Source organism: Arachis stenosperma, chromosome 7 (genome assembly GCF_014773155.1).
Source record: "Arachis stenosperma cultivar V10309 chromosome 7, arast.V10309.gnm1.PFL2, whole genome shotgun sequence".
NCBI lineage: Eukaryota > Viridiplantae > Streptophyta > Magnoliopsida > Fabales > Fabaceae > Arachis > Arachis stenosperma.
In genome coordinates this window covers 47,380,587-47,398,423 of record NC_080383.1, presented here as the reverse complement: position 1 = coordinate 47,398,423, position 17,837 = coordinate 47,380,587, and the positions used below count along the sequence as shown (strand labels likewise).

General features: G+C 37.2%; 1 protein-coding gene across 1 annotated transcript; it reads right to left on the bottom strand.

Moving 5' to 3' along the window:
• Nucleotides 1–12,707: 12,707 nt before the first annotated feature.
• On the bottom strand, nt 12,708–17,441 carry LOC130941061 (metal tolerance protein 9-like). Its single transcript, XM_057869431.1, has 6 exons — nt 17,064–17,441; nt 15,037–15,149; nt 14,566–14,811; nt 14,357–14,437; nt 13,959–14,189; nt 12,708–13,213 (listed from the first exon to the last, which is right to left on the bottom strand). The coding sequence occupies exons 1-6, from the start codon at nt 17,281–17,283 to the stop codon at nt 12,869–12,871; spliced, it is 1,236 nt and encodes a 411-aa protein (XP_057725414.1). The 5' UTR covers nt 17,284–17,441; the 3' UTR covers nt 12,708–12,868.
• Between the last annotated feature and the right edge of the window lie 396 nt (nt 17,442–17,837).

Here is a 17,837-nt window from a genome sequence, read left to right as displayed (position 1 = left end):
TAGAGACCATAGAGATTCCATTAAATCTCCTTCTGCCATTCATGAGCTCTGAAGACTATTCTCCTCTGATGAGGAGAAGATGTGACTGGAGAGTAAGTTGCTCAATATTTAGGAGCTATCATGAAGCTGAATGCCAAGTTGTTTTGGTAATGAGACTGGGAAAGAGAACCTCCTTGCTCATTGGTGAACTAGACACCTGGATTCAGAAAATTTTACCTCAAAAGAGACAAGATCCTGGCAAGTTCTTAATACCTTGTACCATAGGCACCATGACCTTTGAAAAAGCTCTATGTGATCTGGGTCAGGGATAAATCTTATGCCACTCTCTGTAATGGAGAAGCTGGGGATCATTGAGGTACAACCTGCCTTGTTCTCATTACAATTGGCAGACAAGTCATTGAGACAAGCTTATGGAATAGTAGAGGACGTGTTAGTAAAGGTTGAAGGCCTTTACATCCCTGCTGATTTCATAATCTTAGACACTAGGAAGGAAGAGATGAATGCATCATCCTTGGAAACCTTTCCAAGCCACAGCAGGAGCTGTGATAGATGTCACAGAGGTGAATTAGTCCTTCAATTGAATGGGACTACCTTGTGTTTAAGGCACATGGCCATCCCTCTGTGGACAAAAGAGAGTAAGCATGAAGAGCTTCTCTCAGTTCAGAGTCAAGAAGAGCCCCACAGTCAAACTCTAAGGTTTGGTGTTGGGAGGCCACAACCAAACTCTAAGTTTGGTGTTAAGACCCCATATCTAAACTCTAAGTTTGGTGTTGGGACTATACAACATTGACCTGATCACCTTGTGGCTCCATGAGAACCCACTGTCAAGCTATTAACATTAAAGAAGCACTTGTTGGGAGGCAACCCAATTTTATTTATCTAATTTTTATTTTATTTTATTTTATTGTTATTTTGTGTTTTATTAGGTACATGATCATGTGGAGTCACGAAAAAAATATAAAAATTAAAAACAGAATCAAAAACAGCAGAAGAAAAATCACACCCTGGAAGAAGCACAGGCTGGCGTTCAACGCCAGTAAGAAGCATCTGGCTGGCGTTCAACGCCAAAACAGAGCATGAATCTGGCGCTGAACGCTAGAAACAAGCAACATTCTGGCGTCTGAACGCCAGGAATGTGCCTAGAGGAAAAGCTGGCGCTGAACGCCAGTAACAAGCACGAACTGGCGTTCAACGCCAGAAACATGCTTTACATGGGCGTTAAACGCCCAAAACGTGCACCACTCGGCATTTAAACACCAGAATGGTGTGCAAAGGCATTTTACATGCCTATTTGGTGCAGGGATGGAATTCCTTGACACCTCAGGATCTGTGGACCCCACAGGATCGCCTCAGGATCTGTGGACCCCACAGGATCCCCACCTAACATATTCCCACCTTACCTCCTAATCCTAGTTTTACTCTTCCCCATATCACACTTCCCAAAAACCCTTCACCAATCACCTCAATCTCTCTTCCCAATCACCTATTCACCACTCACATCCATCCACTCTTCCCAATAAACCCCACCTACCTTCAAAATTCAAAAACATTTTCCCACCCAATCCCACCCTAAATGGCCGAACCTACCCTCTCCCCTCTCCCTATGTATACCCTCTCATTCTACTTCATTTTCACAACCTACCCCCTCTACTATACCTTGGCCGAATCCATCTCCCCTCACTCTCCTCCATTTTCTTCTTCTTCTTCTTCTTCTCTTTCTTCTCTTGCTCGAGGGCGAGCAATATTTAAGTTTGGTGTGGTAAAAGCATAAGCTTTTTGTTTTTCCATTACCATCAATGGCACCTAAGGCCGAAGAATCCTCTAGAAAAGGAAAAGGGAAGACAAAAGCTTCCACCTCCGAGTCATGGAGATGGAAAGATCATCTCCAAGAGCCATCAAGACCACTTCTATGATGTTGTGGCAAAGAAGAAGGTGATCCCTGAGGTCCCTTTCAAGCTCAAGAAAAATGAGTATCCAGAGATCCGACATGAAATCCGAAGAAGAGGTTGGGAAGTCCTAACCAACCCCATGCAACAAGTCGGAATCTTAATGGTTCAAGAGTTCTATGCCAATGCATGGATCACTAGGAACCATGATCAAAGTATGAACCCGAGTCCAAAGAATTATCTCACAATGGTTCGGGGGAAATACTTAGATTTTAGTCCGGAGAATGTGAGATTGGCATTCCACTTGCCCATGATACAAGGAGATGAACGCCCTTACACTAGAAGGGTCAACTTTAATCAAAGGTTGGACCAAGTCCTAATGGACATATGTGTGGAAGGAGCTCAATGGAAGAGAGACTCCAAAGGTAAGCCAGTCCAACTAAGAAGACTGGACCTCAAGCCTGTATCTAGAGGATGGTTGGAGTTCATTCAACGCTCCATCATTCCCACTAGCAACCGATCTGAAGTTACTGTGGATCGGGCCATCATGATTCATAGCATCATGATTGGAGAGGAAGTAGAAGTTCATGAGGTCATCTCTAATGAAATCTACAAAATAGCCGACAAGCCCTCCACCATGGCACGGCTAGCTTTTCCTCACCTTATTTGCCATCTATGTTACTCAGCTGGAGTTATCATAGAAGGAGACATCTCCATTGAAGAGGATAAGTGATGAACGGATATTTTATACGCTTTTTGGGGGTAATTTCATGTAGATTTTAGTATGTTTTAATTAGTTTTTAATAGAATTTTATTAGTTTTTAAGCAAAAATCATATTTCTGGACTCTACTATGAGTGTGTGTATTTTTCTGTGATTTCAGGTATTTTCTGGCTGAAATTGAGGAAGCTGAGCAGAAATCTGACTTAGGCTGAAAAAGGACTGCTGATGCTGTTGGATCCTGACCTCCCTGCACTCGAAATGGATTTTCTGGAGCTACAGGAGTCCTATTGGCGCGCTCTCAACGGCGTTGGAAAGTAGACATCCAGGGCTTTCCAGCAATATATAATAGTCCATACTTTGCACGAAGATAAACGACGTAACTTGGCATTGAACGCCAAGTACATGCTGCTGTTTGGAGTTAAACGCCAGAAAAACGTCATGATCCAGAGTTGAACGCCCAAAACACGTCATAACTTGGAGTTCAACTCCAAGAAAAGCCTCTACTCGTGGATAGCTTTAGTCTCAGCCCCAGCACACACTAAGTGGGCCCCAGAAGTGGATTTCTGCACCAATTATCTTAGTTTACTCATATTCTGTAAACCTAGGTTACTAGTTTACTATTTAAACAACTTTTAGAGAATTATTCTGTACCTCATGACATTTTCAGATCTGAATTACATACTTTTTGACGGCATGAGTCTCTAAACTCCATTGTTGGGGGTGAGGAGCTCTGCAGCGTCTCGATGAATTAATACAATTCCTTTATTTTCCATTCAAACACGCTTGTTCTTATCTAAGATGTTCATTCGCACTTAATTATGGAGAAGGTGATGATCCGTGACACTCATCACCTTCCCCAAACCATGAACGTGTGCCTGACAACCACCTCCGTTCTACATCAGACTGAATGAGTATCTCTTAGATTCATTACGCAGAATCTTCGTGGTATAAGCCGGATTGATGGCGGCATTCATGAGAATCCGGAAAGTCTAAACCTTGTCTGTGGTATTCCGAGTAGGATTCTGTGATTGAATGACTGTGACAAGCTTCAAACTCCTGAAGGCTGGGCGTTAGTGACAGACGCAAAAGAATCAATGGATTCTATTCCAACCTGATTGAGAACCGACAGATGATTAGCCGTGCTGTGACAGAGCATAGGAACGTTTTCACTGAGAGGATGGGAGGTAGCCATTGACAACGGTGACACCCTACATAGAGCTTGCCATGGAGGGGACTTTTCGTGTGTTGAAGGATTTCAAGGAAGAGTTGAAGTTCAGAGGACAAAGCATCTCCAAAACCCCAACATATTTCTCATTACTGCACAACAAGTAACGCTGTATTCTCTTTCATTTTTCCAATCAAATCTAATAATTCCAACTTATAATTTTAATTAATATCCTGACTAAGAATAATAAAATAAACATAGCTTGCTTCAAACCAATAATCTCCGTGGGATCGACCCTTACTCACGTAAGGTATTACTTGGACGACCCAGTGCACTTGATGGTTAGTTGTGCGGAATACAAATTCGTGCACCAATAAGCCCATCACCAAGAAGAGGATGGAGCAAGAAAGAGAGACCCTCCACGGTTCTCAAGAGATGCATGAGGAAGTTCATCATCAAGAAATCCCTAAGATGCCTCAAGGGATGCACTTTCCTCCCAACAACTATTGGGAACAACTCAACACTTCCTTAGAAGATTTGAGCCACAATGTGGAACAATTAAGGGTGGAACATCATGAGCACTCCATTATTCTCCATGAAATAAGAGAAGACCAAAGAGCAATGAGGGAGGAGCAACAAAGGCAAGGAAGGGACATAAAAGAGCTTAAGGACATTGTTGGTCCTTCAAGAAGAAGACGTCACTAAGTTGGATTCATTCCTTGTTCTTATTTCTTTCTGCTGTTCGGTTTTTATAATAAGTTTATCTATGTTTTGTGTCTCTACCTCATGATCATTAGTGTTTAGTAACTATGTCTTAAAGCAATGAATAAAATCCATTAACCCTTCACCTCTCTTAAATGAAAAATGTTCTAATTCAAAAGAACAAGAAGTACATGAATTTCGAATTTATCCTTGAATTTAGTTTAATTATATTGATGTGGTGACAATACTTTTTGTTTTCTGAATGAATGCTTGAACAGTGCATATTTTTTATCTTGTTGTTTATGAATGTTAAAATTGTTGGCTCTTGAAAGAATGATGAACAAAGAGAAATGTTATTGATGATCTGAAAAATCATGAAATTGATTCTTGAAGCAAGAAAAAGCAGTGAAAAAGAAGAAGCTTGCGAAAAAAAATAGCAAAAAAAATTAGAAAGAAAAAGAAAAAGCAAGCAGAAAAAGTCAATAGCCCTTAAAACCAAAAGGCAAGGGTAAAAAGGATCCAAGGCTTTGAGCATCAATGGATAGGAGGGCCCAAGGAAATAAAATCCAAGCCTAAGCGGCTAAATCAAGCTGTCCCTAACCATGTGCTTGTGTCATGAAGGTCCAAGTGAAAAGCTTGAGACTGAGTGGTTAAAGTCATGATCCAAAGCAAAAAGAGTGTGCTTAAGAGCTCTGGACACCACTAACTGGGGACTTTAGCAAAGCTAAGTCACAATCTGAAAAGGTTCACCCAGTCATGTGTCTGTGGCATTTATGTATCCGGTGGTAATACTGGAAAACAAAGTGCTTAGGGCCACGGCCAAGACTCATAAGTAGCTGTGTTCAAGAATCAACATGCTTAACTAGGAAAATCAATAACACTATCCGAAATTCTAAGCTCCTAGAGAAGCCAATCATTCTAAACTTCAAGGGAAAAAGTGAGATGCCAAAACTGTTCAGAAGCAAAAAGCTACAAGTCCCGCTCATCTAATTATAATTAATATTCATTGATATTCTGGAATTTATAGACAATTCTCTTCTTTTTATCCTAATTGATTTTCAGTTACTTGGGGACAAGCAACAATTTAAGTTTGGTGTTGTGATGAGCGGATAATTTATACGCTTTTTGGCATTGTTTTTAGGTAGTTTTTAGTAAGTTCAAGCTACTTTTAGGGATGTTTTCATTAGTTTTTATGTTAAATTCACATTTCTGGACTTTACTATGAGTTTGTGTGTTTTTCTGTGATTTCAGGTAATTTCTGGCTGAAATTGAGGGACTTGAGCAAAACTCTGAAAAAGGCTGACAAAAGGACTGCTGATGCTGTTGGAATCTGACCTCCCTGCACTCGAAATGAATTTTCTGGAGCTACAGAACTTCAAATGGCGCGCTATCAACGGCGTTGGAAAGTAGACATCCAGATCTTTCCAACAATATATAATAGTCCATACTTTATTCAGCAATTGACGACGTAACTTGGCGTTGAACGCCAAGTACATGCTGCTGTCTGGAGTTAAACGCCAGAAACACGTCATGATCCAGAGTTGAACGCCCAAAACACGTTATAACTTGGAGTTCAACTCCAAGAAAAGCCTCAGCTCGTGGATAGATCAAGCTCAGCCCAAGCACGCACCAAGTGGGCCCCGGAAGTGGATTTATGCATCAATTACTTACTCATGTAAACCCTAGTAGCTAGTCTAGTATATATAGGACATTTAACTATTGTATTAGACATCTTTTGATCACTTTAGATTTAAGGAACATCTGGGGGCGCATAGTCCCTAGACCATGGGGGCTGGCCATTCGGCCATGCCTGAACCTTTCACTTATGTATTTTCAACGGTGGAGTTTCTGCACACCATAGATTAAGGGTGTGGAGCTCTGCTGTACCTCAAGTTTCAATACAATTACCATTACTTTCTATTCAATTCTCTTTTATTCTTATTCCAAGATATACGTTGCACAACACTTTGATGAATGTGATGATCCGTGACACTCATCATCATTCTCACCTATGAACTTGCGTGACTGACAACCACTTCCGTTCTACCTTAGGCCGGGCGCATATCTCTTAGATTCCCCAACAGAATCTTCGTGGTATACGCTAGATAGATGGCGGCTTTCATGGGGATTCGGAAAGTCTAACCTTGTCTGTGGTATTCCGGGTAGGATCCCGGGAATCCGGAAAGTCTAACCTTGTCTGTGGTATTCCGAGTAGGATTCCGGTATTGAATGACTGTGACGAGCTTCAAACTCCTGAAGGCTGGGCGTGATGACAAACGCAAAAGAATCAATGGATTCTACTCCAACCTGATTGAGAACCGACAGATGATTAGCCGTGCTGTGACAGAGCATTTGGACCATTTTCACTGAGAGGATGGGATGTAGCCATCAACAAGGGTGATGCCTCCAGACGATTAGCCGTGCAGTGACAGCGCATAGGACCATTTTCCCGAGAGGATTAAAAGTAGCCATTGATGATGGTGATGCCCTACATACAGCTTGCCATGGAAAGGAGTAAGAAGGATTGGATGAAAGCAATAAGAAAGTAGAGATTCGAAAGGATTCTAGCATCTCCACACGCCTATCTGAAATTCCCACTATTGATTTACATAAGTATTTCTATCCCTTTTTATTTTCTATTTATTGTTAATTTTCGAAATCCATAAACCAATTTAATCTGCCTAACTGAGATTTACAAGGTGACCATAGCTTGCTTCATACCAACAATCTCTGTGGGATCGACCCTTACTCACGTAAGGTATTACTTGGATGACCCAGTACACTTGCTGGTTAAGTTGAACGGAGTTGTGTCCACACATAGCCAAGAGCCATAATAATGATTCCATACAATAACAAAGAGTACTACATTGATGTGATCACAATTTCGTCCACCATTAGCCATTCTTTTTTCTTGCAATATCTCCTTGAATTCGGCTAGCTGTTTTGTTAGAAAATCTAATTGCTGATTGGATTCAGTTACTTGTTCTGCAGGACTGAGTTCATCAGTTACTGTTTTAGCCTATTCTTTCATGGAAGATTCACTGCTTAGGTACATATGCTAATTTCTGGCAACTGTATCAATGAGCTCTTGAGCTTCTTCAATTGTCTTTCTCATGTGTATAGATCCACCAGCTTAGTGGTCTAGAGAAATCTGAGCTTTCTCTGTAAGCCCATAATAGAATATGTCTAACTGCACCCACTTTGAAAACATTTCAGATAGGCATTTTCTTATCATCTCTCTGTATCTCTCCCAGGCTTCATAAAGAGATTCATTATCTCCTTGTTTAAAGCCTTGGATGTTCAACCTTAGCTGTGTCATCCGTTTTGGAGGGAAGTATTGATTCAGGAATTTTTCTGACAACTGTTTCCATGTCCTTATGCTAGCCTTAGGTTGGTTATTTAACCACCTCTTAGCTTGGTCTTTTACAGCAAATAGAAACAGTAATAATCTGTAAACATCCTGATCTACTTCTTTATCATGTACTGTGTCTGCAATTTGTAAAAACTGTGCCAGAAACTCTGTAGGTTCTTCCTGTGGAAGACCAGAATACTAGAAACTTTGCTGCACCATGATAATGAGCTGATGATTCAACTCAAAGCTACTAACTCCGATGGAGGGTGTACAGATACTACTCCCATATGAAGCAGTAGTGGGGTTAGCATACGATCCCAGAGTCCTTCTGGACTGTTCATTTCCACTTAGGTCCATGATGGAGAAAGGGAGATGATGTGGATTTATTTTATTATATAAGAAAAATAATTTTCGAAATAATAAAATAAAATAAAATAAAAACTAAAATAAAAAAAATAAAAATAAAAATTTAAAAAATATATTTTAAAATTTTTCGAAAAAGTGAGGAGAGAGAGTGGTTAGGATATTTTTTTGAAAAAGATATGAATATTTTTTTAAAAAAAATTAAAAGGATAAGATTTGAAAAATTTTGAAATTGAAATCTGAATTTTTATGAAAAGTTTCGAAAAAAATTGTTTAAAAATAGTTAGAAAAAAAATATTTTTTTTATTTTTGAATTTTATTATGAAAGAGAAAAACACACAAAAGACACAAGACTTAAAATTTTTAAATCCAATGCTCTTTGTTTTCGAAAATTTTTGGAGGGAAAACACCAAGGCACACCAAACTTAAAAATTTTTACATCAAAACACAAGGAAGACTCAAGAACACTTTGAAGACTCACAAGAACAAGAACAAAAGATAGAACACCAAACTTAAAATTTTTAGAAAACCACAATAAATTTTCAAAAATTAAAGAAAATTAACAAGAGAACACCAAACTTAAAGTTTGGCTCAAGATTTAATCAAAGAAAAATTATTTTTGAAAAAGATTTTAAAAAGAAGATACCCAATTACCAAGAACACAAACCAACGCTCTAGCCAATTGAGCTATAAATGTAACATGTTTTAAAGAGGTATTTTTAATAAATAAAAATATTTTTTTGAAAACTAATATTTTGAAAAAGCACAAGAAAAACAAGAAGCGGCACAAAACAAAACAAACCAAAGATCAAACAAGAGAAATTGACAAGAACAATTTGAAGATCAAGGAAAAACAAAGAACATGCAATTCAAAAATTGAAAGACAAAGAAAAGCATGCAATTGACACCAAACTTAAAATATGAAACTAAACTCAAACAAAAGACTCCAGAAAAATTAAAAACTAATAGAGAAAAATAATATTTTTGAAAGATTTTTAAAAGGAATAATAGAAGATGCAATCCTAGTGACTCTAAACAAAAAGACAAATTTTTCCTAATCTAAGTAACAAGATAAACCGTCAGTTGTTCAAACTCGAAAAATCCTTGGCAACGGCGCCAAAAACTTGGTGCATGAAAATTACACTCACACTATGTAATTCCGCACAACTAACCAGCAAGTGCACTGGGTCGTCCAAGTAATACCTTACGTGAGTAAGGGTCGAATCCCACGGATATTGTTGGCTTGAAGCAAGCTATGGTTATCTTATTATTCTTAGTCAGGATACCAATAGGGTTCTTTAGTTTCAATTGTAAAAAGTGAAAGGGCATAAAATAAGTAATTGTTACGCAATAATGGAGAATATGTTGGAGTTTTGGAGATGCTTTGTCTTCTGAATCCCTGCAACATACTGCTTTCTTACTTTCAAACATGCAAGGCTCCTTCCATGGCAAGCTGTATGTAGGGCGTCACAGTTGTCAATGGCTACTTCCCATCCTCTCAGTGAAAATGGTCCAAATGCTCTGTCACAGCACGGCTAATCATCTGTCGATTCTCGATCATGTCAGAATAGGATCCATTGATCCTTTTGCGTCTGTCACTATGCCCAACACTCGCGAGTTTGAAGCTCATCACAGTCATCCAATCCCTGAATCCTACTCGGAATACCACAGACAAGGTTTAGACTTTCCGGATTCTCAAGGATGCTGCTAATGGATTCTAGCTTATACCACGATGATTCTGATTAAGAAATCTAAGAGATGCTCATTCAATCTAATGTAGAATGGAGGTGGTTGTCAGGCACGCGTTCATAGGTTGAGAATGGTGATGAGTGTCACGGATCATCACCTTCTTCATATTGAAGTGTGAATAAACATCTTAGATAGACACAAGCGTGTTTGAATAGAAAACAGAAATAATTGCATTAATTCATCGAGACGCTGCAGAGCTCCTCACCCCCAACAATGGAGTTTAGAGACTCATGCCATCACAAAGTACAAAGTTCAGATCTAAATTGTCATGAGATACAAAATATATCTCTAAAAGTTGTTTAAATACTAAGCTAGTAACCTAGGTTTACAGAAAATGAGTAAACTAAGATGGATAGTGTAGAAATCCACTTCTGGGCCCACTTGGTGTGTGCTGGGGCTAAGACTTAAGCTTCTCACGTGCCTGGACTGTTTCTGGAGTTAAACGTCAGGTTATAACCTGCTTCTGGCGTTTAACTCCATCTTGCAACCTGTTTCTGGCGTTTAACTCCAACTTGCAACCTGTTTCTAGCGTTCAACGCCAGAATGCAACATGGAACTGGCGTTAAACGCCAGTTTACGTCATTTATCTGCGTGCAAAGTATGAACTATTATATATTGCTAGAAAGCCCTGGATGTCTACTTTCCAACCCAATTGAGAGCGCACCAAATGGACTCCTGTAGCTCAAAAAAATCTATTCCGAGTGCAGGGAAGTCAGAATCCAACAGCATGAGCAGTCCTTTTTCAGCCTGAATAAGATTTTTGCTCAGCTCCCTCAATTTCAGCTAGAAAATACCTGAAATCACAAAAAAATACACAAACTCATAGTAAAGTCCAGAAATATGAATTTTGCCTAAAAACTAATAAAAATATACTAAAAACTAACTAAAACATACTAAAAACTATATGAAATTACCCCCCAAAAGCGTATAAAATATCCGCTCATCAGTCATTTCGTTGTAGAGATCCTTGTCGGGGGTTTTGAAATTTCTTGGAACCTTGGCCTGTATGATCTCTTCTACGAACGGGTCTTCTCCTCCTAGAGGGCTTTCTTCCGGATCTGCTTGATTACTCCTTCTTTGGAGGTCAACTTCCAATCTTAGGAGTTTTTCTTCTAGCTCCTTTCGTCGCCGTACCTCCCTTCGCAGTTCTCGCTCTGCTTCTCGTTGACGTTCAGCTTCTTGTTCGAGCAGCTCTAGTCGTCCACGATGGCCATGGACTAGACCTAATATCTCTGTTAGATGGGGAGGTTCTTCGTCTTCCAGCGAATGGACCTCTGACTGGATCCACCTTGGTTGGGGTTTTTCTGAAGTCCTTTCTCCGTGGGAAATGTGAGTTCTTTTCCAAAAAGGAGGTATTGCGAGTGTAAGGTCATCACGGTGGAGATCCGGTTCTGATTCAGATGCTGTGTGACCGTTTTCGTAGTGATCGTCTGCCAAAATTAAGGGTTGAATGCCAGGTCTCTGACAACAGTGCCAATGTTACGAGGGTTACCTGAAACGTTGATTTGGGCCTGGAGGTGAGGTCCAGAATCCTTCTGAGGTAGCGTCCAATTTGTTTGGTGTCGAGGTGCCGCCGTCCGAATTCTTCGTGAGAAGGTGGGGGTGGTACCTGTAAAAGACTTCGATGCTTAAGTTAGCAAAGGCTTTAGGCAGGTTTTTGTAGATTAGAACGTGTGTATGCATATGCCTAAAGAGTGTCGATGTATTTATAGTAGACCTTATAACCACCGTTGTTGGAGTAGGTCTACCTTTATTGATAGATAACCGTTCTATTTATCTTTGACAGTTTGTTAGGACCTATCTTTTATGGATGATAGAAATAGTTGGAGAGATTCGAATAGGTCGTTATTTGCTTGGACAAGTAGAGTTGGGCTCCTTTCGTTGTGTCGGACCTCCTCTAAAGAGATCGGATATATGGTGGAGGCCACCCCTTTTGGGTCGGACTTTTTTATTGGCCTGGCTTTTATGTTTTGAGACACGACAACAACAACAACAACAACAACAACATTTTTATGTTTTGAGACACAACAACAGCAACAACAGTAGTAGTAATAATAATAATAATAATAATAATAAAGTGATGAGAAGGATTAGTTTGATAGATTGAAACAGAAAAATCGTGATCCTTGGCCTCCTACTCGTTTTACTTGAAAATTGGTAGTCTAAACTCCTCCGGAATAGGAGGATTTATGTTGAACTATATTTTCGTTTTCTTTTTCCTTTTTAAAGTTCTTATATATTGTTTTTTTTTTGGTATTATTTTGGTTCCACTTTATCTCAAGGAAAAGCAATATGTCATTATGAGTATAGTTTTGTAGATTATTTTCATTTGTGAAGACTTTGTACAAATGTATTTATAACCACTTTAACTAACTATATTTTCAAATTCTTGAGAGTAATTTTTTGTATAAAATTATTTTTATACACTCAACAAAACATTTTTATGATAAAACTACTTTTAATTTTAAAGAGCTAGATATTATATAAGTAACATTTGTCATAATTGATGATCCAAATAAATTTACCTAACAAATTTAAAGATATGTTAAATATTACATAAAGAGATGTTAAATATTACATAATCATGTTTGAAATAAATAATACTGCTGGAAAGTTATTCAATATATGAACTATAGGTCTTAAATGATTGGTATACAATGTTATATGTAACAATTTTATTTTATATAAGTTAATATCAAATAAAATTGTTACATTCTATTTGAAGTTTCAACCGTGCAGTTAGAGTCGTTTATATGCTTCACACTCTATTTCAAAGATAAACTTCTATCATATTAATACAGTTCAAGATACAAGCAAATTTAACTACATGATCCAAATGAAAAGCAAAAAGTTGAAGAAGCATTAAGTTGAACAGCAAAGGTAAAAAAAAACCCCTGTTGCCCTTATCCTAAGATATCATAAATATCTTTCATACCATGATCTTATGTTCAGGCCTATGAGTGAACTCAAAATCTATGTGGACAAAAGCCCTCTCAACTTCTGGAAGTTGCTCCAGCTTCTCTTGGAGAGTCTCACCAATATTGTGTGCTTGATTCAGAAGCATGTCTTCCGGCAACACGATATCAACTTCGACAAAGTAATGTGCACCGAAGGTGTATGCTCTGACTGTATCTATGTGCTTAATCTGTTCATGGTGATTCCATATAAGGTAAGTTAACTTTGCCAGGAAATCGGGCGGTGCTGTCCTTCCGATAAGCGACCAGACATTCTCGATCACTGTCCTTGTCCATGTGTTGATTGTGTATAATGCAATCTGCATTATTTGACATTAAGGAATTAAGGATGCTGTCCCTTGGAAGACCAATAAAAAAGTTGGCTTGAAGTAACAAACAAACAGTCATCTGACTCAAACCTTCCTTTAAAGAGTGTAATCTTCATATACTTGGAGTTTAAGGCCATTGTGGGATAGTAAGAATATGTAACAAGCAATCATATAACATACAAACATTTAAGACCATGTTTGGAAACTTCATCACGACATGGTAACTGTTTCAAGTAAAAAAAAGAGAAAAATATATATTTTTGTCTTTAATATTTGTAATTTTCTTCAAAAATATCCCCAGCATTTAATTTTATTCCTCAATTTTGTTTCTTACATTGTCAATCTGTGTCAAAATTTTCCCTAGACGTTAAATTCATCTAAAACATTAGGGATAAAATTGAAAATGTCCAAGGATAGCTTTGCCACAGATTCAATACATTAGAGAGAAAATTAATGAAATTAAATTTAGGGATATTTTTGAAGAAATTCATAAACGTCAGGAACAAAAAACCTTGGACTCTGGTAGACAAAAACATGTTTTGAGAAGAACATATAGCAAAATAGCCTATAGAATTATAAGAATAAGAAACAAGAAAAACAATAATGTTACACATAAACATGCCTCTAAGACTATTAAAAATTTACAGTGGCTTGTAACTTGAAGTCTAAGAAAACGTCACCATAGAAGCAAAGTTAAATCTTAAATGAGAAAATAAGTGGTAGAAATGAAACTTACAACAATAGCTCCTGTTGAATCAAGCCACCAATAGAACTTGACAGCAAGCACAGCAGCAGCTAATCCAACCGAATTGGTAATGACATCGAAAAAGTGATCTTGTGCATATGCTCTGACAATTTCGTTCTTGAACCTTCGACAATAGACCATAAGAATGAACTTCACAACGGTGACAGATACCATAATTCCGATCATCCAGTTAAGCTTCACTGGGTCCATTTCAGGCTTAGTCTGCAGAAAAAGAATTACAAAAGAAATTAGTAGTTAGGTGTTTTGGTACACTCTGCCTCAATGGCTAAATTTGAAATAAAATAACGAAAAAAAACAATGTTTGATCCACATCAGCACACATTTCAAACAAATTAGTGGAACAAGAAAAACTTGATCATCACAATTACCTTGGTAATAAGTTCTCTGCCAGACTCGATCAAAATTTGCAGCCCCAGTGTTGCCATCACTGATGCAAACACAATGATACCCTGTGGACAAAGTACAATCAGTATGAGTGTGTATTAAGTAACGACGAAATGCTGAAAACGAAACAGCAACAATGTTTCAATCTAATAATAATGTTTAGGACTAAATTATCTCTCTAATAAAGTCTTACCACTGGTTGCATGCGCTTCTTTCCGATTGGATAGTGAAAACGGTTTGGAGTTTTCATGGCATTCGCAGTAAACCACAATATGAACCCTGACAAGAGATCCAAGAGAGAATCCATGGTTGAGGCAATGACAGCTAAGGATTTGCTCTCGACTGAGGCAAAAACCTTAGCTGCAAAGAGCAGCAAGTTACACGCATTCGACACATAAACCGCCATCCTCTCACTCTTGGCTAGTTGCTTCATTTCTTCCTGAGAAACATGGTGCACAATTTGTTAGTTGAACTAGAATGCTCTTTCTGGAGATCCAATCAAATGTTGCCACACTTCATATCATAAAATTAAACTCCTTCACAATTTTACACTTAACAGAAACGGTAAAATCTTCACTAATACTATATCAAACACATAGCATTCTGTTAGAGATGCTCCTTCCATGACAAATTATCGGTAAATAATGGCGATAGAACAATCAACCTCAGTGAGACTTCCTGGGAAAAACCCGGTTTCAGCCATAGTGTCCATCTCATTAAATCCTTCAAGGAGTCTCTCCTGTTTTTTGTAATATTCTGCCACCTTGCGCTGCTTCCCTGAAACAACAACATTTGAATATATACATATACATAAACATACACTAAGAAGGAAATGCCACGTGCTATGACATGGCAAAAACTTGTTCAGAATAAAAACACTTGATAAACTAGATTAAAAGCCACAGTACCACAATCAATAGCATATAGCAGTCTATTTATTTTCATTATGTTAAATTCTTCAATTGAGCCTATATTTTCTGAATATGTTCAATTAATTACTAGAAAATGCCAAGATTTTCAAATCACGGTCCTTTATAATAATCTCAAAGTTGAAAAACAAAAAAGTGAACAATTGAATTGTAGATAGTGCACTTTCGTAAAGTACTTAATCAGGTTATCTTTTTCAACCATTAAGGAAAGGTAAACAAAAGGGTTATGGATCTTCTTATCCAGAAACATAGGTAGAGGTGTTAGACTAATGTCTAATTGATCCTTACTCATTTTTTATAAATCAAAATCCATGTATACCCAAATGATATTACTCTTCAACTTTGTGGTTACTACCTTACATCAGATGATACCATTTCAAGGCTGGACCACTTTGAAAGAATAAAAAAGACAAACACCAGCACTTCCTTTAACCACTACCAAACAATGAAGTAATTAAAAGGCTCTTTCTTTATGCAAAAGTGTGTACCAAGACTACACCACATAAAACGCAAACATGAAAGCAACGTTTGGTTGTATAGGTATCACACAAAATACACAAACATAATGGCATAGGTCATGTTTGGTTACATATTAAAACACAAATAATTAGTTGCATTAAGATAGTGGGACTAAAATATTAGCGTGCATATTAGGATGAACATTAGCGGCTCTATTTTTAGTGTTTCTGTCATATTGAGACATAAGGTCCATTCATCCTTGTTTCTTAAGTTGTATTATTATCCGTAATTCCAAACACAATCTAAAACTGCGTTTAGATGCGGCCCCAAATTTTGAAAGAAACCAGAAAAAAAATTTTCAATTTTCGAATTTTCAAGGTCAGAAAAACATTAATTTCTTTTTTTTTGGTTTTAAGACAGAACTGTCTGGACAACCAAAGAATTTTAGAGACGGATCAAACCGCAAACTCTAAGGCTGAGAAAGAAGACAGTGCGTCCAAAAAGAAGAAGTTTTAGTTTATTTTCAGTTCTTTAAAGTGGAAATAGTGAAAATCTTGTTTGTGTATTATTTTCCTGGCTCGGTAACCGAAAGCTACCTAATACTGCATAATTGAGAAAACCACTGAAAAACAAACAAACATGGCCATCCCCCTTACCCATTGTATAGAATAGTGAAATTAATGGTCCAAATTCGCCAGAATTAACACGCAACTCTTATTGCTCACACCCATCGTGTGTATGAAAACAAGTTTATTGAGGAGTCTCAGTTCGATTTAATTCCGAATCCACTTTCCATTTTGGAAGCACAGGAATTAATTCAAAAAAAAATCACAAAAAAATAATTAAGAGAGTAATAAGATAATTAAATCACAAAAAATTTTTTGATGGACACTGCCACAAAAAAAAAGTAAGTTATGAAGACTTATAACAAGAAATTTATAATAATTAATGTTAAAAAACAATTATAATTTTTTGAACACTTATTTTTCTTTTACCTTCTAAATCTCTGATAAAACTTGATAAAACTTTTAAGAAAATTATTTGATATTTAAAAAAAAAAAACAAATCTATAATTCCATAGAAAAATTCTTCTCTGCCTAATTGGAGTCATATTACTCATAAATAAAACGGAATAACAAAACAGATTCAGGAACTTGAAACATGCAAAGGAACAAAATAGCCGAAGAAGGTGAGCACTGAACAACGATGGCTTCAGAATTCAGATGACTGCTTTCACCATAACAACAGAGAACTGAGAAAACACAATAAAAAAAATAAAAATAAAAAGTGAAGGGTCACTCACTAGGTCTGCGTAAAAATGTGAAAGTACGGTGATTGAGATTGTTGCTTCCGCCATTCCGGTTGTGTTCGTGGTTGTTTTTAAGACTGAACTCCTTGACATTGAGTCTCCATGAACCGCTCCTTTCATCTTCTTGCGACACTAGAAGCGGTTCAGTTCTGCCTCTACTTCCACCATCACTCTCTGCTATTCCTGAAGGTGGTGATGACGACTGCGACGCCATGTATGGTGGTTGGTTAATGGTTTTGTTTTTGTTTTTAGTTTTGATATTTGAATTGTATTAACTATAAGTTATTAACTGCTCTCCTAGTTATAGGGAGTGACAAAAGGAGGAGGAAGTTTCCTATGTGAAAAGCCGTGTGATAGTGAACTTACAACTCATACGTGGTGGGCTTTGCGCTATATAGCATTTCAAGTTGGGAACTTTGTGACGGGGATATCTATATTATGGTTGTGGTAAAGTTGAATTGAATATATCTTTTGGTATGGATTTCATTGTGTCTAAATTTAAAACTTAAAATCTTTTTTGACCAAAAATTAAACAGAAAATTTTCTATTCAACTACTAATATTTGTTAGTATTTTTTCTCTTTATTAACTTTAGATTGGTTGTTTCAATTTGTTTTTCATTTTACTTAGATAAGATTTGAAGTTATTTTAATATTTTATTTAATCAATTTTATTCTAACATTTAAAATAAATTTCAGTTATATATTTATAATTAATTATTTGACAATTTAATTTTGATGCTTTTTACATTATATAATCATATTCGTTT

Excerpts from the sequence above, each read along its gene's own strand:
- LOC130941061 (XM_057869431.1), bottom strand. The coding sequence starts at position 17,283 with ATGGCGTCGCAGTCGTCATCACCACCTTCAGGAATAGCAGAGAGTGAT. Across the intron at positions 14,438-14,565 it reads AGAAGCGCATGCAACCAGTG|GGTATCATTGTGTTTGCATC; the intron begins GTAAGACTTTAT and ends CTTTGTCCACAG. Across the intron at positions 14,190-14,356 it reads GCAGAGAACTTATTACCAAG|ACTAAGCCTGAAATGGACCC; the intron begins GTAATTGTGATG and ends CTTTTTCTGCAG.